This window comes from Neofelis nebulosa, chromosome 18, assembly GCF_028018385.1.
Source record: "Neofelis nebulosa isolate mNeoNeb1 chromosome 18, mNeoNeb1.pri, whole genome shotgun sequence".
In the NCBI taxonomy this organism is placed as follows: domain Eukaryota; kingdom Metazoa; phylum Chordata; class Mammalia; order Carnivora; family Felidae; genus Neofelis; species Neofelis nebulosa.
Window position 1 is genome coordinate 3,833,678 of NC_080799.1, and position 24,741 is coordinate 3,858,418.

At 48.6% G+C, this 24,741-nt stretch overlaps 2 protein-coding genes and 1 long non-coding RNA gene across 5 annotated transcripts in view; all 3 read left to right on the forward strand.

Moving 5' to 3' along the window:
• The first annotated feature begins 1,008 nt into the window (after positions 1 to 1,008).
• LOC131501540 (uncharacterized) lies at positions 1,009 to 3,136 on the forward strand. Its single transcript, XR_009256825.1, has 2 exons — positions 1,009 to 1,595; positions 1,768 to 3,136. It is a non-coding gene; the product is annotated as an uncharacterized LOC131501540 (long non-coding RNA).
• A 14,021-nt stretch (positions 3,137 to 17,157) lies between these two features.
• Positions 17,158 to 17,407, forward strand: LOC131501539 (NADH dehydrogenase [ubiquinone] 1 beta subcomplex subunit 1-like). The gene has a single exon (XM_058711846.1). The coding sequence runs from the start codon at positions 17,195 to 17,197 to the stop codon at positions 17,366 to 17,368; it is 174 nt and encodes a 57-aa protein (XP_058567829.1). The 5' UTR covers positions 17,158 to 17,194; the 3' UTR covers positions 17,369 to 17,407.
• A 1,731-nt stretch (positions 17,408 to 19,138) lies between these two features.
• The window catches only part of WIPI2 (WD repeat domain, phosphoinositide interacting 2), a 39,579-nt gene continuing 33,976 nt past the window's right edge, over positions 19,139 to 24,741 (forward strand). For 2 of the 3 annotated variants that reach the window (XM_058711842.1, XM_058711844.1), the window contains exon 1: positions 19,140 to 19,361. In XM_058711842.1, the coding sequence (XP_058567825.1) occupies positions 19,288 to 19,361 (74 nt within the window). In that variant the 5' untranslated portion in view covers positions 19,140 to 19,287. Of the gene's footprint in view, positions 19,362 to 24,741 lie in introns of all 3 variants that reach the window. The other variant, XM_058711843.1, reaches the window with a different exon arrangement.

The window sequence follows — 24,741 nt, forward strand, 5'->3', positions numbered from 1 at the left end:
TTCTTACTGGGAGTCACGGTGAGAAATGGGCGAGGCTCGAGGCTATAGTGACCAGAGTCTCCTGTCTCCTTGGTGGAGGAGGGAAAGAGGCTGAGAGGGACCAGGGGACCCACCCACGGTCACACAGCCAGAGGAGCTGTTCTGGAGCCCAGCTTCCCAGGCTTTGAGTTCTGAGCCTGCATTTCATGGCTTCTTCCCTGACCTTGACCTCTATCACCATTGTTATGACATCCCCCCCACACACACACACACATACAATAAAGGACTGCCTTGTCAGCCCCACCAGGGCACACCTGTCCCCAGGTCAGCCATACCTCCTCCTCAGTCCTCAACCTCAATTCCCAAAAAGGTCCCTTCAGTCTTTATAAAAGAGAAAGCCCCAGAGGCCTGACCTCCCCGTGGCCCCCTCCTCCCTGGCCTGGGGCATCGGCTATTGACTGCAGCTGCCCTGAGGCTGAGGGGAGCCACAGGTGTGGGACCAGACCTCCCCAGGCTGCCGCCCGCTGGCCTCCTCCGGCCCCAGCCTGCTGTTGACCTTCAGCGGGTCTTGGCAATGCACTCAGCAAGGCCCCAGAGGAGACCCCCGAAGGGAAACACAAACCTCAAAATGGATTTTCTTTTTCTCCACGAGCAAAAAAAAGTTGAATAAGAAATAAGTTACTATTTTTACTTCTGGGATACGGTTGTTATGGTAACTGAGGGCCTCGAGGGAGTCAGGGTTGGCCTGCCAGTGAAGGAGATGAGGTGGGTTCCAGGAGCAGTGGTGGCAGCCACCTACCGACTGTGGGATTTCTGGCACCCCTGCCCCTGGCTCTGCGCGCACCGCCCCCCACCCCCCGCCATGACGGAAGGCCACCTGTGCCCATCTAACCCTGGCCAGTGGCCCCTGGCAACTTCTCCCTTTGGTGCAAGCCCACCATCTCCTGCTGGCTGTGTGGTCTCGGGCTCCCCCGGCCTTGTCGCCGAGCCTGTCCTTCACTGCTCCTGGGCTGGGGGGGGGGGGGGGGGGGTGTCGTTGTGCCTCCGTCTCCACATGCAGCTTTCGACCCCCGCCACAGTGACCACCACGGGCACCTGAGCGATCAGCCCCACAAGCCCTGCTGGCCAAAACCCAATTCTTCCCTCTGCCGTTCCTCTTCCAGCCCCCTCTCCAGAAGGCGGCCCCACACCACCCCCTGGGCCCGGTTGGCCGTGGCTGGAAGCTCTAAACGCGGCCTTCCCAGGATCCGAGGCCGGCCTCCACCTCCACCTAGCTTTGTGCCCTGAACCCAGGTGCTTCCCATTCGAGGCTCAGCTTCCCCACTTGTAAAGTGGAAGCTAACAGCACCCACCCTGCAGGATTACTGAGGGAACAAAGGCCGCCTGGGCCCGATGTTGTTACTGGCAATGTGTCTCCCCATTCAGTTCCCTCTGTAGCACTACATGGTGGGAGGTGCCGTTCCTAATTTGCGGACAAGGAGCCGTGCTCGGGCAGGCCAAGTCCCACAGCAAGCCACACAGCACATCTGTCTGTGCTGAAGTGCCCTGCACTGCATGGGCACTGATTAAACACCTACTGTGTTCCCGGCTCATCAGATGCGCAGAGTGGCAAGCAGGTAGGGAGATAACACCCCCCACCGCCACACACCCGCCAACCACCAGCACTTTTCATCCCTTCCCTGGAGCCCTGACCACATCACCAGTCTCCTCCCACACGACCGACCTCTGCCATCTGTCCCCAGGACCCAATGGCACACCCTCTGATGTGATCCTTCTCCTCCCTCCTAGCGACTTCCATCCCCGATCAGTAGCTACGACATGGGCCCCTATATACGCCTAGCAGTGTCTGCCTGCAAAGTCTTCGTTGTCTCTGGCAAAGCCACAAATCTTCCCTACCAGAGTGACTTTCTGAAACGCAAGTCTGACGAAGCCCCTCTCCCTAAAACCCTTCAGTGGCTCCCACTGCTTTCAGGAGGGAGTCAGGATACTTTCAGGATGGAGTCAGGATAGAAAAACGACCTCACCCACCGTGCACACGCAATAAATGAATCCAAACTCCCCCCAAACATGCATGGCTTTCTCGTGCTCTGTGGCTACACAGATGCTGTTCCCTCTGCCTGGAAGGCCTTTCCTCCTTAGTTTGCCTGGCAGATCTCTATTTATTCTTCCAGACCCAGTTCAAAGTTCTCCTTTGTTGGACCTTTAGGGGAAATGGCTTCTCCTCCCTTTTACGCCACCTTTGAACCAGCGTCCGGGCCCCACGGGATCATCTTGTAGGTACCCACCAGCCAAGGACTACCAGGACCGGTGCCTGTGGTAAGGTTTATCAACGGGCTGCAATTAGGGGGAGGGCCCAATGTGGGGAACTGGAGGGGTCTCCATGAGGGGCGTTAGGAAGGACTTTCGGCAGAATTTGTACTTGCCTTAGGTACTTAGGGAAGTTCAAGGTAGTGGCACTTTACTGAGGCCCTCCTTTTTATTGGACACTCAGGGGGCGCCTGGGTGGCTCAGTCACTTAGGCGTCTGACTTCGGCTCAGGTCATGATCTCACAGTTTGTGGGTTCAAACCCCACATCGGGCTCTGTGCTGACAGCTGGGAGCCTGAAGCGGCTTCGGATTCTGTGTCTCCCTCTCTCTCTGCCCCTCCCCCACTAGCACTGTCTCTTTCTTTCAAAAATAAATAAAACTTTAAAAAAAAGGAAAAAGACCTTAGGGGTCAATATGAAAGTGGAGTGCACTCTGCAGACAGGCAGGAACAATTTTTAAATCCTCCATCAGTCCCTTGTGCCACTAGGGATGGGCCAACTCTCTGAAATGTAAACATAACGAAAGCTCAGATATCCACATTGAAGCCGTCTTCAGGCACGGGGCCACCAGTTTGCAAACGTCACTCTTTTCAAGGCGCCCTCCACTTTCTTTGGGCTCTCGGCCACTCCCTATACCTTCAAATAGTACCTGTATCTGTAGCTTAGCTATAATCTATCTATACATATATGCACGTGTATATATACACATATGTGTGTATGTGTATATGCAGACACTTGTGTATTCTATATACACGTGTATATCTCAGATTTTATAATGTATATTCCAGATTACATGTGATGTATGGTGTTAAATAACAAAACTTCAAACCTAGTAGAATTTAAAGATATAATTGGTCTTACTAATCAGTTCACGGACCGGGCAGCGTTCTATCCAGCAAGCCGAGGGAGGCTCCGCTGGGCTGCAGGAAAGGTTTTTACAGGCAGAGAGAGAATGGAAAAAAGGACATTATTAGCCAAGAATGCATTATTTTAGACAAGTTTGCCCTCCTCAGGGGAATGGAAAATGTCTATCAGTAGATTTCCTAGTGCTGACCAGGAAATTCCAGGTTGACGGGTTAAAGGTTACTTTGGGGGGCGGGGGGCGGGGGGCGGGGAGGCAGTTGAGAGAATAGAACTACAGTTCGGCTAGGCATTAAGTCCTGGCGTGCTGACCTGGGGCTCTTCACATAAATGCCGCCATTTGGGGCCTGTGGTTTTCTTTTTAACAAGGTGCGCGTAGCTGCTGGAGTGTTTGTCCCACCAGGGTCCCCTGTGCCCTGTCCTCCCTCAGAGCTGGGACTCTGACCATCCATTCTTCGTTCAGCCTGCGGTGTGCCTGGGCCTGGGGGATACAGGACTTGTCCTGGTCACTGCTCAGCCAAGGAGGCTCCTTTCCAGCTTTGCTGCCCCCGAGCCAGCTTCGCGTGTTCCCGGGAAGGGAAGGAGCAGTTCCCAGGAACCAGCCCGTTCCAGCTTGAGTTCCTGGGAAGCAGGCTCTGAGAGGAGTTTAAGCGCAAGGAGATTGATTAGGTGACTATCCTTGGGGTGGACAGCAGGGACAGGGAGGGAAGAAGTGGCGAGGGGCCCAGCCTTTCCCTGGGCCCCTCCCTGCCTCTCTGGACAGTGGCTTCAGCAGGTGCAGAGGGGAGTCCCATCCACCGGTCAGCGGGCACAGCTGCGGGAAAGGGCTGCGGCGTGGGCGAGGCCAGCGCCTCCTCTGACCAGGGGCCTCACTGCTCTGTACTGTCCGGGCTCTCCCTGGGTCCCCTGTACCCTCGTCCCAGCCTCTCACCTCCTCCAAGCGAACCCTTCTTTCGTCTGCTCCACTCATGACTTAGCGAGGAATCGACATCCTGAGCTTCCAAAGCAGCAGAGGTGAGAGCAGGAAGCTGACTGCAGAAGGAGGTGTGCGGGGGCCAGATCACGGGTCGTCTGTTCTTTGCCTTGCAGACACCCCTCATCTCAGCACTGCATGCCCAGGAGTGACTGTCCGAATCCCGGAGGAGGAGGAAAGGCTCCCAAGTTACACCTGCATTTGCAGAAGGCCCAAGGGCATCATTCAAAGGACTGGTTAGGGCTGGAAAGAGTCTCTTAAAGGATGAAGCCAGATTCAAATCCAGGCCCTCCACTGACTTAGAGAGCCCAGAGCGAAAACAAACACACACAAAAAAACAACCAAGCAGGTAATCTCAGTACTGATAATCTAAGTCAGCAGGAGAAGAATCAGTGGAATACCAAATATTTTCCTAGAGGATGAGGTGACTCCCCCACGTTAGGTTACCGTCCTCCGGCTTTTCATTTAAAAATTTTCCCTGGGGCACCAAGAAGAAAATAATCATTTTCAAAATATTCACAAAATCTGGTGTGATGCAGTAAATAGATCTCAAAACTCTGTCTTTGTTTTATAAGTACAAGAAACACAAAACTTAATCTAATGTTAAAAAGACAGGAGACCAAAATGGCGTCACTTAGGTTAAGAGCCTCAAGTGAGTAAACCAAGACTTAGCACCTAATATCCAACTGCATTTTCTTTTTTTTTTTTTTTTTAATTTTTTTTTTCAACATTTTTTATTTATTTTTGGGACAGAGAGAGACAGAGCATGAACGGGGGAGGGGCAGAGAGAGAGGGAGACACAGAATCGGAAACAGGCTCCAGGCTCCGAGCCATCAGCCCAGAGCCTGACGCGGGGCTCGAACTCACGGACCGCGAGATCGTGACCTGGCTGAAGTCGGACGCTTAACCGACTGTGCCACCCAGGCGCCCCTCAACTGCATTTTCAAATCTCCAGAAATGTAACCTTTAACCCTTTCAAACGTGGCGAGTTTCTCAGTCAGCGCTAGGAAATTTACTGAGCAGACCCCATCCATCCCTTGTAGAAGGGTGACCTTGCCGAAAACAATGGATTCTTTGCTAATAATTTCCTTTTTCTACTCCCTGTCTTTAAACGCCTTTCCTTTCCTGGAGCCTTTCGGAGCCCCCCTCTACTTGCTGGAGGGGACACTGCCTGAGACACGAATCGATTCAGAAAGCCAACTAGATGTTTGAATTTTACTCCGTTGAATTTTTGTTATGTAACTCCAGACAGGTACTGCTTGTGCTTTTCCCAGGGCTTAGGACTTTGGAACAACTGATCTGAATGTTGCCAACTCACAGAGCACCTGGATGGGGAAGGAGGAGGCTGGGGGCCCAGGCCTGCTCCTGCTTCTGTCAGGTGTGTTACCTCAGCTCACACCCTCTACCTGAGCCTCAGGTTTTTCACCTCTAAAAGACAGGGATTCCAGCTCTAAAGTTGTAAATTGAGGTATCACAGTAACGGGGCGCTGGGTGGCTCAGTCGGTTGAACATCCGACTCGTGATTTCTGCTCAGGTCTTGGTCTCAACGGTTCGTGGGTTCAAGTCCCGCATCGGGCTCTGCACTGACAGTGCAGAACCTGCTTGGGATTCTCTCTCTCCCTCTCGTTCTGCCCCTCCCCTGCGCTCTCTCTCTCAAATAAATAGATAAATAAATAAATAAATAAATAAATAAATAAATAAATAAATATAAACTTAAGGGGTGCCTGGGTGGCTTAGTCGGTTAAGCGGCCGACTTTGGCTCAGATCATGATCTCACGGTTTGTGGGTTTGAGCCCCACATGGAGCTCTGTGTTGACCGGATGGAGCCTGCTCGGCATTCTGTCTCCCTCTGCTCTGGGCTGACAGCTCAGAGCCTGAAGCCTGCTTCGGAGTCTGTGTCTCCCTCTCTCTCTGCTCCTCCCCTTCTGTCTCTGTCTCTCTCAAAAATGAATAAATGTTAAAAAAAAATTTTTAATAAACTTTAAAAAAATATATATCACAATACCGAAAGAAGAACAAAGTTGGAAGAATCACACTACATGATTTCAAGATTGACTATAAAGCTGCCATAATCAAGACATTACGGACATTGGGAAAGAAGCAACACATAGATTAGCTGCAGAAAATGTAAAGAGTCTAAAAATAGGCCCTTCGATTTTTGACAAAGACGTCAAGATAATTTAATGGAGAAAAAGACAGTCTTTTCAACACGTGGTGCTGGAGAAATCTGAAATTCATATGCCACAGAAAATTGTTCTTTTCCTTTCTCACACCGTGTACGGGCTTCAGTGGTTTCCAGGGGCTGGGAGGCAGGGGTGGGCAGAAGCTGGCCACAAAGGGACACAAGGAATTTGGGGGGATGATGAAACGTCTATATCCTGCTTGTAAGGGTAGTTCCATGGCTGTATAAATCGGTTAAAACTCATACACCTGGGGCGCCTGGCAGTTCAGTCAGTTAAGTGTCCAACTCCTGATCTCAGCTCAGGTCACGATCTCATGGTTTGTGAGTTTGAGCCCCACGTCAGGCTCTGCACTGACAGTGTGGAGCCTGCTTGGGATTCTCTCCCTCTCTCTCTCTTTCTCTCTCCCCCTCCCTCTTTCTGTGCCCCTCACCCAAGTATGCTACCCCCCCCAAAATAAATAAACATTAAAAAAAACCTCACACAACTGTACACTCAGTAAGAGTGAATTTTGCTATATTTAAATTACATTTTGGGGGCGCCCGGGTGGCTCGGTCGGTTTAAGCGTCTGACTTCAGCTCAGGTCATGATCTCACGACTTGTGAGTTCAAGCCCCGCGTCGGGCTCTGTGCTGACAACTCAGAGCCTGAAGCCTGCTTCGGATTCTGTGTCTCCCTCCCCTGCTTGCCCTCTCTCAAAAATAAATAAATATTACAAACATTTTTTAAATAATATATTACATTTCAGTTAAATTGAAAAGACCTACAATATATATAACAATTTTTTTAAAAGGCTCTATCGTTTGTACCTGCCATGTGTGTATATGGAGGAGAGAGAGAACAAGCGTGTGGTGTGCGTAGGCCCAGTTATTGCTAGAGTTGAGGATTATAAGCTTTAACTAACATTAGAAATGTTCGGTGTTCAAAGTTTCTTTTTTTTAATTTTTTTAATGTTTATTCATTTTAGAGAGAGAGAGAGACAGAGCATGAGTGAGGGAGGAACAGAGAGAGAGGAAGACACAGAATCTGAAGCAGGTTCCAGGCTCTGAGCTGTCAACACAGAACCCGACACGGGGCCTGAACCCAGGAACCACGAGATCATGACCTGAGCCGAAGTCCGATGCTTAACCGACCAAGTTACCCAGGCGTACCCAGTGTTCAAATTTCTAGGAGCTGATCACCAGCTCTGACGTTCAGCCCTTCTCTCATCGGGGCTTCTCTAACATGCCCAGGCTGTCGTCCACCCCTGTCCCACTTACCCAGCCCCTGATTACCGGACACCCCTGATCCCAGGCGTCCCAAGAGGGTTCAAAGCCCAGGATCCAGCCTTGGAGGAATCCCTTTGGGTCCAATGGCTGGGCCTTGCTGGCCTCTTGTGGCCAGAAGCAGAATTATCACATTATGACACATTAAAAATGACAAATCTGGGAGTTGGCTCAATCTTGAAGTAGCTGGGGGCAGAGAACCAGCTTGCTCACCCACTTTCCTGTGGGTATAACTTAGAGTGACCTTTTCAGCAATACATGTCAACATTTAGAATGCACGGAGGTTTGACCCATTGACCCCAGCTCTGGAAATCACAGATGATACCCTCTTGCCAAAATGTGTTTCCTCTAGTTCTAAGTACAAGAGATAAGAGGAACATTCTCATCCTCGTGTTACATGAAACCACAGGAAGGTAATCAGCCGAATCCAAAACGTGGGGCCATCTGTAGGACAACAGATCCTGTCCCTGCAAAAAATGGCCTGGCATAAAAACTGGGAGCAGGGAGACTGTTCTGATAAAAAAGAGATTTCCAAGATCAGAGGATATATAATATAGCCAATATAATCCAATGTATTATACATCCAATATAATATAGAGCTGTAGTTTGGATCCTGGCTCAAAGGAAACCAAGGTAAAAAGACGTCTATGAGATAATCATGGGAAACGGATTCCTGACAGCGGATAGATGATACAAAGGGATGATTGTTCATTTTGTGAAGGGGGATAATGGCATTAAGGCCATCTGGCTGCCAGGATGGTCAGGGATGTTGGTCAGCACTGGTCTGAGTTCCGTTCAGACCTGAAAGATGGGGATGGAGAGGGGGAGTGGTTAGTTCCTAACTGTATGTGGGAGACTGAATATACAAACGGGCAGTGGCCAGTCCACAAATGAGGACTGAACTCTGACCTACCACCCACAGCAACCAGTCCAGGATGTCAGACAACCTCCCCAGTAGCCATTGGCCCCAAATGCCACACTGGATCCATCGATAACTGACAGCTTCCTTCCTGTTTGTCCCCACTTCCAACTTGGAACCAATCAGAGAAAACCGGTTATGCTCCCCTCACCAATCACATAGCGAGAGCCTGGCGTTTTCACTTAACACCATGCATACCCTGGGGACATTTCCAGGCCCTGGGATTGAAGGCACTTTGCTACTGGATTCCACTGTATGGCCATCCCACCATCTTTAAAACAGCATTTCCCAGTTGATGGGTATCTAGAATGTCCCACTTGGTGGCTTCTCTCTTCCCATCACATTTTTTACTCCCAGATTTATTTCTTCTGTCTAGACCTCTCCCCTGAGTTCCAGAAGGTTAGGGTCAACTATTCCTTTGATGGGAAAACCCAAAGCAGGTCAGGGAACCACTCCCTTCCAAGGCCTTCCCACCTCAGTGGGCGGCCCTTTGTTTCTCTTTCATGCTGTCTCCATGGGAGTGAGCGAGACCACCCAGACCCGGGCAGGCAGAGGCTATTCAGTGCTTCCACAACAAGGAGGTCGGCCACTGTCACCTGTTTGATGGACTGGAAGGCAGGCAGGAGGGTGGGAGAGCTCGACAGTGACGGGAGGAAAGTCTCCGGTGGCCTGATTGGAGGCTGTCGCCCTGGAGAAGTTGGACATATCTCCCAGGTGTGTTGTAGAACTCTACAATGTTGGAGGAAGGGGACTTGTAGACCCTCTCCCCAGCAAAATAGGAATTCATCTGATGACAATATTCAAAACCAATCATTCAAAGCCTCTGGAAATGCTTGTAAGGGCATATGGCAAATAGAGAAACTTTCATTCAAGAAAATCTACTAAATCTCTGTAAAAGCCATGCCCCCTGGCTCACCCACCCTTGAGCCATGGAGCTCCAGAAGCCCCTCCCAGGGCTGGTGCAGCCAAGGAAAGGGGCTCCCTCTGCTCCCCCCCCCTTGCCCCCCCCCTGCCCAGTTCAGTCCAGGGCTCCAGATTCACTCTCTGACCCAACCGCAACGCAGAAACTCTGGTCCAGGCCATGTGACTGGCCTGGAGTCCCCAGTCCCTGCTCTGCCCAGCCCTCACTCTGGGGCACAGCTGAGAACACTGGGGCCCCAGTCGCCCCCATCCCAGCTCACTCTGCACTCACAGCAGTGGAAGCCACAAAGACCAGGCCAGCCACCCCACCCTGCCCCGCTGCTCACTCATAGGGCAAGAGCATCACTCCCAGAAAATCTGGTCCCCACCCGGCTCAGGTGAAGCGGCCCAGGGTCCTGCCCAGAGGAAGTGGCAGGCTCCAGGAGGAGGAGCTGAGCAGCTATGCTGGAGAAGACTGGTGTCGTGTAGAGTTGAAAACTCCAAGCCTGGAGGGAGATCTGGCAGATTCCCACGGCCTTCCTGGGATGGCAGACAGCTCTGGGAATCAGGAAGACTGTACCCACTCCAAGGCATTCAGAACAGCACTCAGGGTAAACTCCAAGGCATTCCCCATGCCGCACCCAGCTCTCGCTGAAACAGGTGGATGCCTCAATGGCACAAGGAACTTACCAGAACTTCGGACCCACACGTACTGGACAGTAGCTACTATCCCTCAGCGGTGGCTCCAAGCAAGCCATAGGGGTTGAAATGCTATCCAAGTCAACTCTGGCCATCTGAAAGACGGTGTGCAAGCCCAGGCCTCCACCCCATTGGGAGAGACCATAGAAAGAACTCTGAGCTACTAGTTTCTGGCCGAACAGAAGGCAGAAACAAACTCTCTGAACTGTGATAGTAGCTTCTAGGCCACACGTACAACAGTAGCAGGTAAAAATCTAACTGACCTAGGGCCTTACAGAACCTTTGACCCATCGGTCGCTTAGGCTGAGCCGAGACGTCCCCAGGTAGGCAGGTTAAAAAGCGAAAATAAGGGGCTCCTGGGTGGCTCAGTAAGATAAGCCTCTGACTTCTGCTCAGGTCATGATCTCGCAGTTCATGGGTTTGAGCCCCGTGTCGGGCTCTGTGCTGACAGCTCAGAACCTGGAGCCTGCTTCCAATTCTATGTGTCCCTCTCTCTCTGCCCCTGCCCTGCTCAAGCTCTGTCTCTCTCTGTCTCTCAAAAATGAATAAACGTTCAAAAAAAAATTTTAAGGCAAAAATGAGAGGAAAAAATCTGAGTGGGGAGATCAGAAATTGCATACCGAGAGTTGAGGGATGCAGGGGTGGGAATGACTTCTCAGAATTGGTTCAACCAAATCACTGAACAAATAAACAAATTACCAAGCCAACAACAATAACATCTCCCGAGGCAGGAGCAGAGGACCAGTATCTAAAGTTGCTACAATATATTATTTAAAATGTCTAGTTTTCAAGAAAAATTGTGAGACACGAAAAGAAACCAGACAGCATGACCTATACACAGGCTTCACTGGAAAATTCTACTAAACATTGACAGACAAATTAACATCAATTCTTCTCAAACTCTTCCAAAGAATAGAAAAGGAGGGAACAGGGGCGCCTGGGTGGCGCAGTCGGTTAAGCGGCCGACTTCAGCCAGGTCACGATCTCGCGTCTGTGAGTTCGAGCCCCGCGTCGGGCTCTGTGCTGACAGCTCGGAGCCTGGAGCCTGTTTCCAATTCTGTGTCTCCCTCTCTCTCTGCCCCTCCCCCGTTCATGCTCTGTGTCTCTCTGTCCCAAAAATAAATAAAAAACATTGAAAAAAAAATTTAAAAAAAAAAAAAAAAAGAAAAGGAGGGAACATTTACTAACTCATTTTGTGAGACTAGCATTATCTTACCACACAGCTAGAGAAAAATACCAAAAGGAGAGAAAACCCTACAAAAAAAATATTCCTAAAATACAATTCTCAAAAAAAAAAGAATACTAGCAAACCGTATCTGACAGAAAATTAAAAGAATTATATACCATGACCAAATGGAATTTACAATAATTTTTTTTTATTTGAGAGAGAGAGAGAGAGAGAGAGAGAGAGAGAGTGCTCACGTAGGGGAGGGGCAGAGAGAGAAAGAGAGAGAGAGGGAGAGAATCCTAAGCAGGCTACACATCCAGCTTGGAGCCCAACTCAGGGTTTGATACTACAACCGTGAGATCATGACCTGAGCCCAAATCAAGAGTTGGATGCTTGACTGACTGAGTTACCCATGTGCCCCTGATCAGTTTTCTTATGTTGCATTCCAGGGATAAATTCCATTTGGTCAGGGCTCCTGGGTGACCCTATGAGGAGCCTGCTTAAGATTCTCTCTCTCCCCCTCTGCCCCTCTCCTCCCCTTGTGCACACATTCTCTCTCTTTCTCTTTCTCTCTCTCTCTCTCTCAGAAAGAAAGGAAGGAAGGAAGGAAGGAAGGAAGGAAGGAAGGGAGAAAGATAACTTATCAATGTAATATACTATGTTAATAGAATAAAGAACAGAAACCACGTGATCATCCTATAGCTGCAGAAATGCTTTTAACACAACCTAACCACCTTTCGTGATAAAACTCAACCGCTAGGAATAGAAGGAAATTTCACCCACATGATAAAGAGCATCTACAAAAAACTCATGAGCTAACCTCATACTTAATGGTGGAAGACGTAACGTTTTCCCTCCGGGATCAGGAATAAGACAAAGATGTCTGCTCTTGCCACTTTTCTTCAACACTCCGCTAAAGGTTTTAGCTGGGACAACTGGCCAGAGACGTGTGCCAAGGTAAAAGAAATAAAAGGCCTCCATATTAGAAAGGAAGGAGTAAAACCTATTTGCAGATAATGTGCTAGTGTATACAGAAAATTTTAAGGAATCCGCTGAAACAAAACTATCGGGGTAATACAAGAACAATATATGAAAATCAAGAGTTTTTATATGCTAGCAATGAGTAACCTGAAATGAAACTAACAAAAAATCCATTTATGTTTGCATCAAAAAGAATGAAATACTAAGGAATGAGTTTAACCAACGAACTACAAGGCCTATATATGGAAAACTGTTGAACAGTGCTAAAAGGAAATGAAGACCTTTGTACTGAATCATCATCTTCATACATCTTTATACAGTCGAAGTCCATCAATACGACATTCTAATTATTTTTATGCCATTGTTTTTCAAGTCAAATAGAAGAAGAGTTCTATTTGTTCAGCCTGATAGTTCAGGCTATCTCTGTATTTACCTACGTTGTAGCTTTACAAGTGCTTTTTATTTCTTCATGTGGTTTTGAGTTACTGTCCTCCACGGCTTCATTTCAACCTGATGGCCTCTAGTATTTTCTGAACAGATTTCTATGATTTCTGTCTCTTTATTGAGATTCTCTTTGGTGAGACATGGTTATCATACCCGTCTCAATTCTTCAAGTATGGTTTCTTTTGGTTTTTTGAATTTATTTGTAATAGATGCTTTCAAATCTTTGTTCACTAAACCTACCCTCTGGGTCCCTTCAAAGGCAATAACTTTTGCCCCTGTTGGGGGCCATACTTTCCCGTTTCTTTGTGTGTCTCACAGTTTTTTGTGGACTCTCAGGAATATGCCAGGAGCATTTCAAAGCTTCTTATGGACATCTCATCCCCCAGACATTCCTTTCAAGGATTTGTTTTTTACGTGTTTTAGTTTTGGTTTTGCTTAGTCCCTTGTTTGCCCTAACTGGTAACCTCAAGGCAGTTGCAATACAATACAATACAATTGCCAATGATTGTTTTGGTCAAATGTCTTGGGGATGAGCTGGTAAACTCCTGGATCAAATAAAGACAAGCTCTGAAAGGGAGTTTTTCAGCAAAGAATCAGGCAGGTCAAATAGTGACCATTCTCTGGGGATGGGGCTTTTGGGGGAGCTCCAAGCCCTTTCTGCCCGCCTCCAGTGACCACTAGGCTGTTTGTTTTTACATCTATCACAGTTGTAAGGCTGCTGATTTTCAAGGCTACCATGGATCTTGGATAGAGAGATAAGATTAGGGAAAATTAAAAAGCCACAAATCTCACTGCTCTCGCTGAGACGCGGCTGTTTTGTTTGAACGCGAGCTTCTTAGATGGTTGCAAGCCTTCTGTTGTTAATTTCCAGAGTTCCGAAAAGGTTGATTTCGATCATTTTTGCCAGCGTTCTCTTTGCCTTCACGGAGGAATGGTTTTCAGATTCTTGCTCCAGTATTCTGGAAGGGCTTCCTTCCCACCCATTCAACCCCCACAGCATTCTCCAGAGGTGAATTATTCTAGCCCTTGTTATTGTTGAGGAAACATGCTCGGAGAGGTTACGTGGCTCACCTGATGAGGCACAGCTCGTGAGAATCGGAACCAGGATCCGAATCTCGGTATGCCTGTGCGATTTCCGTGTGGTGCGTATCCCGACCTCTCTCCCACTGCCTCACCTCATGCAAGGTGCGCTCCAGTACCCTTTCGCTCAGCCCTTAGTTCCCTCCTCCGTGCCAGCTGTTTAACCCACGGGTTTATTTAGGAACTCGCCTGTGGGAGGATTGCTCATCTCTGAACGTTGCACATAAGAATACTTGGGGAGTTTTTTGAGTACCGGCAGATGATGGTTCTGTTCTAAGGTTGACAGGAGGGAGGGAAGCAGCGATGACAGAAGCTCAGGAGAGCCTCCTTCCTGCTCTGCCTGCCATCAGGAATGTCAGCTCATGTCCTCCCCAGGGGAGCTGGGACACGAGGGTGCGTTTCTGAGTCACACGCAGGTCAAGCTCTTTGGCGCAATCCCAGTCTGCTCCCCAGCAACGCTTGTCCGTGGTTCCCAACATCTCCCAGATCATAGAGCAGGGAATCAAAATCTGGGCGGGTGGGTAGCAGCCCTGAGCGCCAGCCCATTCTGGCCCGCAGGAATGGAAGCCCAGAGCTGAGTTGTTCAAGGACTAAGTTCTAGCATTCTAGGGAATGGGATCGCAGAGTGAACAGTACAGACAAAAATCCTCCCTCAGTGGAGGATTATGTTCTGGTCAGGAGGGGGCGTTTTGTGGCCCATCGGAAAGCGATAAGTCCTATATAGAGACAGAGAGCAAGAAGAGGGATGGGGACTAGAAGAAAGTAGGGAGGTGACCATTTTTAAGAGGGTTATCCAGGAGTTCATACGCCATCTCTTGTGACCGGAAATTCACACGGTGGTGAGGAAGCTTTGACGGTGTGCTCATGCCCTTGGAATTCACCAGCCTTATCATGGGCCCTATTGCCTAGAGAGATGGCAGAATGGCTTACTGAAGGTTTAGTTGTGGCACCAGCTAAGAGACCACACCCTGTGGGGTGGGGTTGTCATTCCACAGTAGGCAATACATGCCTGCAAACTGGGAGTGGAGGTGGTAGGGTCTTCTTGCAGATGACAAAGAATAATCCACTGAAAATGTTTTGTTTCCATCCACACACCCCTGAGCTCACTGGATTTTGAGGTTCTAGTACCCAAAGGACCCCGATTACTCCAGGGAACAGACCCATGGTTCAGGTATATTGGAAACTGAGTCGACCCTCTGGCCATTTGGAAATCCTCACTTGCTGAACCGACAGAAGTTACTATCCTGGATGAAGTGACAGATTCCGACGAACAAGGGGAAACTGGGTGGCTTTTCCAAATGAAGCCAAGAACTGTGTCGAGAACCCAGGAGATTTCTTCAGGCACCTCTTTATGTGGCTTTGTTCAAAAATAATGGTCCAGGGGCGCCTGGGTGGCGCAGTCGGTTAAGCGTCCGACTTCAGCCAGGTCACGATCTCGCGGTCCGTGAGTTCGAGCCCCGCGTCAGGCTCTGGGCCGATGGCTCGGAGCCTGGAGCCTGTTTCCGATTCTGTGTCTCCCTCTCTCTCTGCCCCTCCCCCGTTCATGCTCTGTCTCTCTCTGTCCCAAAAATAAAAAAATAAAAAAAAAAATAATAATGGTCCATAGGAAACTGTGCCAGCTGATAGATACACCACTAAAGACATTGCTCCTGTGTTACATCTTGACTTCTGGTGATTGGCGATCGGCTATACGGGCATTCACATACGTATATTTATACATTTACATGTGTCCATGCCCATGTAGCCAACCACCGAAATCAAGACATAGGGCGGCTCCAGCACTCCAGCCGGTTCCCCTCATGTCCCCTCCAAACCAATCCCCCACCAGAGGTAACCACTACTCTGCCTATTTTGGGCTTCATATAAATGGACTCATACAGTATATATCCTTTTTTTTTTTTTAACGTTTATTTTTGAGAGAGAGAGAAAGACAGAATGCAAGCAGGGGAGGGGCAAAGAGAAGAGGGAGACACAGAATCCAAAGCAGGCTCCAGGCTCTGGGCTGTCAGCACTGAGCCTGACGTGGGGCTCGAACTCACAAACCGTGAGATTGTGACCTGAACCGAAGTTGAACGCTTAAATGACTGAGCCACCCAGGTGCCCCCTTTTTTTTAAGTTTATTTATTCTCAGAGACAAAGCACAAGCAGGGGAGGGGGAGAGAGAGAGAGAGAGAGAGAGAGAGAGAGAGAGAGAGAGAGAGAATCCCAAGCAGGCTCCTTACTGTCAGCATGAAGGCTGACGTGGGCTCAATCCTATGAACCATGAGATCATAACCTAAGCCGAAATCAAGAGTCGGACGCTTAACTGACCGAGCCACCCAGGTGCCCCACAATTTATTTTTTAAAAAAGATTTTATATTTAAGTGGTCTCTACAGTCAACGTGGGGCTCAAACTTACAACCCCAAGATCAAGAGTCACTGCTCTGCCACCTGAGCGAGCCAGGGGCGCAGATTCTAGCCATTTAAGACTTTTCCTCACAGTGTTATGAGAGTTCCAGTTGCTGTGCAATTATTGTCTACACTTTGCATTGTCAATTATTTTAATTTTAGCCAACACGTTATGTCAAAAGTCCAGAACAAAAAAAGAAAATCGGGGAGACTGGGTGGCTCAGGGTGGGTTAAGCGTCCAACTTCGGCTCAGGTCATGATCTTGGGGTTTGTGAGTTCTAGCACGTCGGGCTCTGTGCTGACAGCTCAGAGCCCGGAGCCTGCCTCGGATCCTGTGTCTCCCTCTCTCTCTGCCCCTCCCCTGCTCGCATTCTATCTCTCTCTCTCTCTCTCTCTCTCTCTCTCTCTCTCAAAAATAAATAAACTTAAAAAAAAGAAAATCAACAAATCGCTGAAGTAATAGTTAGAAGTTTATTGTGCACCCACCAAAAAGACAGTTTGCAAACGAGCAGCACTCACACCAAAACACAGAATGAGGCTCTCTTTCTCTCTCTCAGCAGCTTCTAGAGTGTGGAGTGTGGAAGCGATGACTATTTGCTCTTTAGTGATTGGTTACAGTATTAGAATCTTCTGAACTAAAAGGAAATTTGCTGGTGGTCGCCTCACATCAACTTTGGGGAACTACTTTGGTTTCGCTTGTGATTTTCAGAGGCACAAGCAAGGTCAAGTTAGCTTTTCCTTGTCTTGCAAAATAAGCTAAATTAAGCTTTGCTTGTATGACGACACTGGCGTCGTCAGCTCGGAATTTTCGAGTCTGGTCTCCATTTGTATTTGACTTTAACAGGTGGATGCTTGTAGTATCTATTTGCTCTTAATTTGCATTTTCTTGATGAGTATTAATGGTGATCACCTTCTCAGGTGCTCATTAGGCGTTTTGATATTTTCTGAAGTACGAACGAAGTCCTTTGTCAACAATGTGTACAACAGGGCTGAGCTCACCGTTGCCCTTGGCCGTGGAGTCGTTTTTTGGCACCAAGGGCGCAGCATCCGTGATGAACGTAATTCCGATTGTTTGTGACCAGTGGGTACATACACTTGTACCCGTGGGATTTGTCCTTGGATGTTATCTAGACAAAAAGAATGATGAAAAACTAACTGCCTTCCAGAACAAGAGTGTGTTGCTTAAAAGGGAATTGAGACCCAGTGAAGAAGTCACCTGGAAATAAAGGCTGTGACTGAAATAAAGAATGTTCACCTTAAAAAAGTTAGGAAATAAAAACACACTCAGTATTTTCAAAAATGTATTTCAAGTGTATGTATTGAAAGCTTATGTACCCCACTCATTCTGAGGCTTGCCTTCTTGACCTGTCTTGACGAGAAGTTGTTTTTAAAGTTTATTTATTTAATGTTTCTTTATTTTTGAGAGCGAGAGAGACAGAGCATGAGTGGGACAGGGGCAGAGAGAGAGGGAGACCCAGAATCCAAAGCAGGCTCCAGGCTCCAAGCTGGCAGCACAGAGCCGGACGCGGGGCTGGAACTCACGGACGGCGAGATCATGACCTGAGCTGAAGTTGGCTGCTTAACCAACTGAGCAGCCAGGTGCCCCATAAAGTTTATTTATTTTTGAGAGAGAGAGAGAAAGCACGAGCGAGCTGGGGAGGGGCAGAGAGACAGAGAGAGAGAGAGAGAGAGAGAGACAGAAACCCAAGCAGGGTGGCTTGATCTCAATAACGTGAGATCACGACCTGAGCCGAAACCAAGAGTCGGGCACTTAACTGATGGAGCCCCCCATGGGGCCCTGAGCAGTTGCTCTCCGTTTTGATGAAGATTAACGTTTTATTTTGTGGTTAGTACTTTTTAAAGTACTTGTTTGGGAGACTTCATTTACTCCAGAGCCATGAAGGCATTCTCCTATGTTTTCTTCCAGAAACTTGACTGTACGTCCACAATCCATCTCAAACTAGTTTTTGAGTTCGGTGGGAGGTAGGAGAGCCAGCACCTTTAAAGGAAAGGACCATTGTTTCCTCAAGGATTTGCAAGGCATTCTTGACTCTGGGCTAAAAATTAGCTTCCCTGCGCACAGATTGAATTGTGCCATTCTCCTGCCTAAGTGTTTTCAATGGCAACCCGTTGTTTAGATAATGTTCAGGCTCTTGCTTAATGTATCTTAACAACACCCCGCTCGATTTGGTCACTTCCAGTCTCACAAGCCCAATCTTGTGTCCATCACCCCACTCTAAGCTCAGACACGCTGAGCAGAGCGTTCCCTTGGACACACTCTCACCTCTGAACCTTTGCCATACACAATGCTTCCGCAGGTTACCTACTATTCAAACTTCAGGTCTTACCTCCTCCGGGAAGCCTTCTCTGACTGCACATTCCCTGTCCCTTAAGTCTAGGTTGAGTGACCTCATCATGTGCTCTCTTGTACTCCGGCTTGTAATTGTGTTCCGGGGTAACTTCTCTGAGGGGAGGGAGGCCCATTTGGTTTACATGGAAGGTGTCTCGTAAATATGATTGAATCCGCCACGGATCCAGAAAGCGGGCGCCTCAGGGAAAGAACGGGGTTACAATTCTCAGATTGAACACTTGGCGAATAGGTTAACACTTCTGAGCCTCAGTTTTCAAATCTGTAAAGTGGGGACGCAATATTCTCTATGTAGGCCTGCCAGAAGCATCAAATAAGATGCTGCACATAAATCCTTAGCGCAAGGACAGGCACACAGCGGACACTGTTAATATGAATAAAACCATAGGGACTCACTTTTCCCTTGCGCATGCGCCGTCCTCCGTACGCCAGCTAGCCCTGCCCGGCGCGCCCCTGCGCGTCCCCACGCGTGCGCGTGTTCGACCGGAACCCCAGCCCTGGCCGGAGATGAAGGGGCGGGACCTCCGCTATACGCCTGCGCCCTGAGAGGCCGTGCGCCGAGGAGGCGGGGCCGCGCCGGCGCGCAGGGCGTCCCGGCTCCTGAGCATAAACAAGAGCGGGCACGGGATGAGGCGGCGGTTGATCCCCGGGCAGCCAGCTGCGGCCAGCGAGGCGGCGAGCGGGGCCAGGCGCCGACCCTGAGCGCACCCGACTCGCCCCCCCGCGCGCGAGCCCTCGGCCGGGGCCACCCTCCCGCCCGCCCGCCGCGCGCCCACCATGAACCTGGCGAGTCAGAGCGGCGAGGCCGGCGCCGGCCAGCTGCTCTTCGCCAACTTCAACCAGGACAACACGTAAGGCCGGGCGGGGGTTGGGGCCCGAGGCCTGGGGCCGGGCGGGGGGCCGGGCCCGAGGGCCGGGGCCGGGGCGGGCGGAAGCCTGAGGCCGGGTTCAGGGCCGGAGATTCGGCCTGGAGGTTCGGGGTGGAGGCCGGGGCGGGCGGGGGCGTCCCCGGGGGCGGGCCTGGAGCGTGGAGGGAGGGGCGCTGCCCTCGGGGACCCTCCGGGCGCTGCGCTGGAGCTGCGATCCCTGGGCGGGGAAAGGGATGGAGATAAGGAGGCTTTTCACCCACCGACGGATAGGTTGCTTTACCTTTTGGGACCTCCCTTCTCACAAAGTTGGGGCAGAACTTTGTGCCTTGACTTGTTGTCCCAGCCGCTTCTGGAGCAGTGAGCGAGTGAGCGTGGGTTTCTTCCTCTTATCCCACCTGCCCTTCTCCCTCGGCCCTCTTCCCCCCACTCTTTCCCCTCTTCAGGTCCTTCTTGTCTCTTCAGGTCCTTCTCCTCGTCTCTTCATTATTTTAGCGCCCTTTTCCTTTCTTTCCCTTTCTTCTTGTCTCGTTGTTCTTTTTTTTAGGTAACTTCGATGTCCTGCCCGAGCAAGAAACAAACTTAGCCTTAATCCTGGCCTCTGATCTGGGGAGAAACTGAGTCAAGGGGGATGTGACAGAGAAATACCTGAGGGGTCTTGGTGCTTCAGGGAATGGGCCCATCCTTAGGGAAAGAGAGGCCCACTGATGCCAACCCATGGATTTGGAACGCTGTTTGTCCAAACGCCTATGGGTTTGAAGCTGATTCTTCAGAGGCTGTCTCGGTGACCTGTGAGCATAGTTACTAGATGAAGTTTCTGGAGAAGGAAGGAGCTGTGGAAGGGAGGAGAGCCATCTTGGGAAGTGAGTAAGAGGAAGTGATGTAAGTGAGGAGGAATGGGTCATTGGCTTCGTAGTAAGTAGTTGGTCGAGTTGTTACTGGCGGAATGGAGTCAGCAAAGTAGAAAATGAGATTTTTTTTTTTTTTTTTTTTTTAAACGAAGAGTTCATTGTAGAATGGCAAGCAGGCATCAAGTCCGTGGCATGCAGCGGGTACTCGGTAGCGCCTCCCCAGAATTGTGAGGTTAGTGCCGGGTGGCCCGGCAGCGGGACCGCGCTGAGGTTAGAAGGAAGCAGATCACCTTTTCCCAAGTGCAGATGAGGAAACTGAAGTTCACAAAGGCTCAGAGCTGTGCCTGGATCCTAGAGTTTGGTTAATGTGGATTGTGGGCAGGCCCGAGTCTCTTCCACTGCCCTTCCCACTCTGCCACTGTCTTCTCTACCTAAAAAGTAGGATTTTGAGGATGGTGAATTTAGGCATCATACTGTAGCAGTCTTTAAAGATTAAAACTACCAAACGCTTAGTGTTCCACGTGGGTAAAAACCAGCACAGCAAAAGCATTTTGAATAACCTGTTGCCAGTGGTTGTGATCGGGATAGACTATGTTATGTGAACCCGGGAAGCGAATAGAACATTTCAAACTGAGATTGGTTTTTAAGCCCTTAGTGGTTTTTGTTTTTGTTTTTAAATTTTTTTTTAACGTTTTTATTTTTGAGACAGAGTCAGACAGATCGCAAGCGGGGGAGGAGCAGAGAGAGAGGGAGACACAGAATCCAAAGCAGGCTCCGGGCTCTGAGCTGTCAGCACAGAGCCCAACGCGGGGCTCGAACTCACACACTGTGAGATCATGACCTGAGCCGAAGTCGGACGCTCAACCGACTGAGCCACCCAGGCGCCCCAAGCCCTTAGTGTTTTGAGATCGGTTAAGAAACGGTAGCTTTCTGGGTTTTTATGTCTTGTATAAGTTAGAGAATTTCCAAAACATTTTCTACCATTTTTTTTTCCAGCTTTTCCACTATTCATCATTTATGTTGAAAGGAAATCAAATATGAGAACATATTCTCTTTGGCTGTTATTTCAAATGGGCTTTCAAATTACATACACAATAGAAAATGTCAGTCTGGCCTGAAGTTAGACCTTTTCACACTTGGAAGTCACGTGCTTCCTCACTCCTCAGTGAGTCTGGAAGTTCAGGAGGTTTCTGTGTCATAATTTGGACTTGCCAGAAGCCTTGATACAGTACGAATGTAAACTGTTAAGAAATAGTAGGATAGGATTATAGTAAATTATTAAGAAATGGGAAGATAGGATTTAATCATTGATTAAAATGACTAATTTGTCTTGAAGAAATAGACAGGTTTATGAGGAAAGGCTGTACAGTTTACCCCTTTGCCTCCTTTACCCGTCTCCAGAATTTAATAGAAGAACACAGTTTTTCACAAGGCAAAGGTTGTCGGTCTAGGATCCACATTCACTGTGTTCAGTGAGAAAATCTGGAAGCAATTTCACTTAATAGAATACATGTATGTTACACAATAATGCTTAACAAAAGAATATTCCCTGTACACCAAACTATCTGTCCTGCTTTTTGTACTAGTAATATGGCTTCAAATATTGTGTTAATTTTCCTAGGATTCTCATCCTAAAAGTATGAAGAAGTGCTTTTTTTTTTTTTTTTTAATATTTGTTTGTTTATTTTTTAGTTAGAACAGTGAAAGAGGCACTGAGAACAGTTGTTTTCAGTCATCTCGCTATTAACTGGTTACTTCCAATGCTGGTTTCTGAAAGTAACCGTTTGAACGGTTTACTTTGGAGGAATTTTTGGCTTTTGAAATTGAAGTTAACAAACTAGTAAGAGTATCCCTGAAATGGAAATGTCAAGGACTAAATTCCTCCAGTGGATGCCGCTCGTCTAGTGGGAAATCTGTGATTTGGCGATGTCCTTTTTCAACTACACTTCAAAAAGGGGTAGAATAAAGAAAGGGACTTGATTCTCCAGGTCTCCTGTTGGTTGACAGGATTGAAGTTGTTAGTGTCCAGAAAATTATAGAGATGCTTGTTTAACTGAGTTTCTTCTACAGTTACAGTTGTTATTCTGGGAAAGTCACTTCTCTCCACTTTTTTCTCAGTAAATCGAGAGGCTTGATTGTAGATGGTCTTTAAGGATCCTTCAACCTTAAAGTTTTAGGCCATTCTGTCGGCCGGGTAGAGGGAGTGTTGGAGGAGGGCAGGACAGTCACCCAGGAGGATATTGTCCAACAGCAGTGGCCCGTGGAGAGAAGACCAGTCAGCCATCAGGACTTGGTGTGACCCGTGGGACAGGCATGGTGCAGGGAAGTTCAGGTTACTCCCAAGTCTCTGGTTTGGGTCTAGTGTGAACAGTGATTCCATTATGGGGACTCGGTTTGGGGCAAAAGATGGATTCTGCTCGGCTGCTATTGCGTTGTCAAGGCATCAGGGCTAACCAGCTGGAGGCCTGCGGTGGAAATGCTGGGAGCTGCGGGAAGAGCCTGCTGTGGAGCAGACTTACTAAGTAGGGCCCCAGGGTCTACGAGGTGTCCTCCTTGGGTTCCTTTTTATGCGTGTGGACTGTTGCCACCTAACTCTAATCAAGTAAGATAGTAGGAAGGGAGAGCCCTTCGGGACTAACTGTTGGTAAGAGTTTACTAAAGGAAAAGGAGTTAAGAGAAAGATCTGATTCACACTTTTTTTAGTGGAAGTTCACTGTCTTTTAGATACTGAGTGCTCAAGTTTCAATTCAGCGATAGACTTGCGGTTACAGATGGTGGACCACACAGAGGCATTTGTTTTGGTCCCTCCCAAAACCCTACTGAAATGTCAGTCAACGAATTACTCAAAGATATATGTTTAAGTGTATTTACTTACCGTGGGGAGAGGGGGAAGCAAGGAAGGAGCGGAGAGAGCTTCCCAAGCAGGCTGTCTGCACCGGCCTGACAAGGGGCTCCGCCTCCGGAACCTTGAGATCATGAGCTGAGCCGAGATCAGGAGTTGGCCGGTCGCTCCACCGACTGAGCCTGACTGAGCCACCCAGGCGCCACTCAAAAAATAGTTTAAAAGACTGAAACCCATAGGATAGGGAGGATGAGGAAGGAGTCGCTAGCAACATTTGAGAAGCTGGCAAGTAGTACAGGAAGGCGATCCCGGATTGCTGGTGGAGAAAGCGGAGAGCCGACCTGGTATGAACTGCAGAATCCCCGAAAGGCTCGGGGTTGGCAGCCTAGGGAAGCTCTAGAAGTGGAATAAAGGGGGGTGTGGTGAAAACGAAGAGGATTGGCCCTCAGCGTGTTTCACAAGCACTCACTCTCCCATCCTGGCAAAGGACTTAGGCCTCGTCTCAAGACCGTATAACAGGGTCTCTGCATTTTGACACCAGGCGCGGTTGAAGGCCGGGCTGTGGTGTTGAAACGTGGGACTGAGTAAATACAACCTTTTTTCTAGGATAGTAAGCTGGTTTTTTTCCTTCGGCAGTAAAAGATCTCATTGTGTTACCTTAAAAAAAAACAAAAAAAACTACACAAACATTTATTGGGGGATAAGGTTATTTAATAAGGGAATTTCAAACTTCCTTGTTACTGTGCCTCTCCCATTAATATGTCTGCCATTGTATGGTCAGGCAAATCATGAGAAATTATTAAAAGCAGGATCAGTCCCAAAGAGGGATGTATGAACCTGATCATTGGTGTTACCACCCTTTAAAAACATCCACTTTTAGGGGGTGCCCGAGTGGCTCAGTCGGTTGGGCATCCGACCTCGGCTCGGGTCGTGATCTCACTGTTCCTGAGTTCGAGCCCCGTGTCGGAGCCTGATTCGGATTCTGTGTCTCCCTCTCTTTCTGCCCCTCCCCCACTCACACTCTGTCTCTCTCTCAAAAATAAATAAATATCGGGGCGCCTGGGTGGCGCAGTCGGTTAAGCGTCCGACTTCAGCCAGGTCACGATCTCGCGGTCCGTGAGTTCGAGCCCCGCGTCAGGCTCTGGGCTGATGGCTCGGAGCCTGGAGCCTGTTTCCGATTCTGTGTCTCCCTCTCTCTCTGCCCCTCCCCCGTTCATGCTCTGTCTCTCTCTGTCCCAAAAATAAATAAAAAACGTTGGAAAAAAAAAAATTAAAAAAAAATAAATAAATATTAAAAAAATAAAAACATCCATTTTTATTGATAAAATATATACTCGAACTATGCCATGGATATATAGGGAAAAATAATTGAAATATTTGTGCTTGTATTTCTTATTGATGGAGGTGCACAGCAGTTTTACAAACCATGCAATTAAAATTGTAGCTAAGGTATTTAATATCCTGAAGCAGTTTCTGAATATTTGTAAGGACATCAGAGTTCTGATGTTGGATCACCGAAGGCCCGTTTTGACAGATTCTTTTGTTCGGAGCATAGAATCAAAATCTAGTTTCTCATAAACCAGTTAAAGCTCATTAAGTTTGCCCATGAAAGAAGCCTTCCCTAAGCTTATTTTATATATAGTGTCAATAAGGTTGCGATTTGGTTTCTAAG

What these genes read in the sequence shown, in the direction of transcription:
- LOC131501539 (XM_058711846.1), top strand. Translation starts at nt 17,195, where the DNA reads ATGAACGTAATTCCGATTGTTTGTGACCAGTGGGTACATACACTTGTA.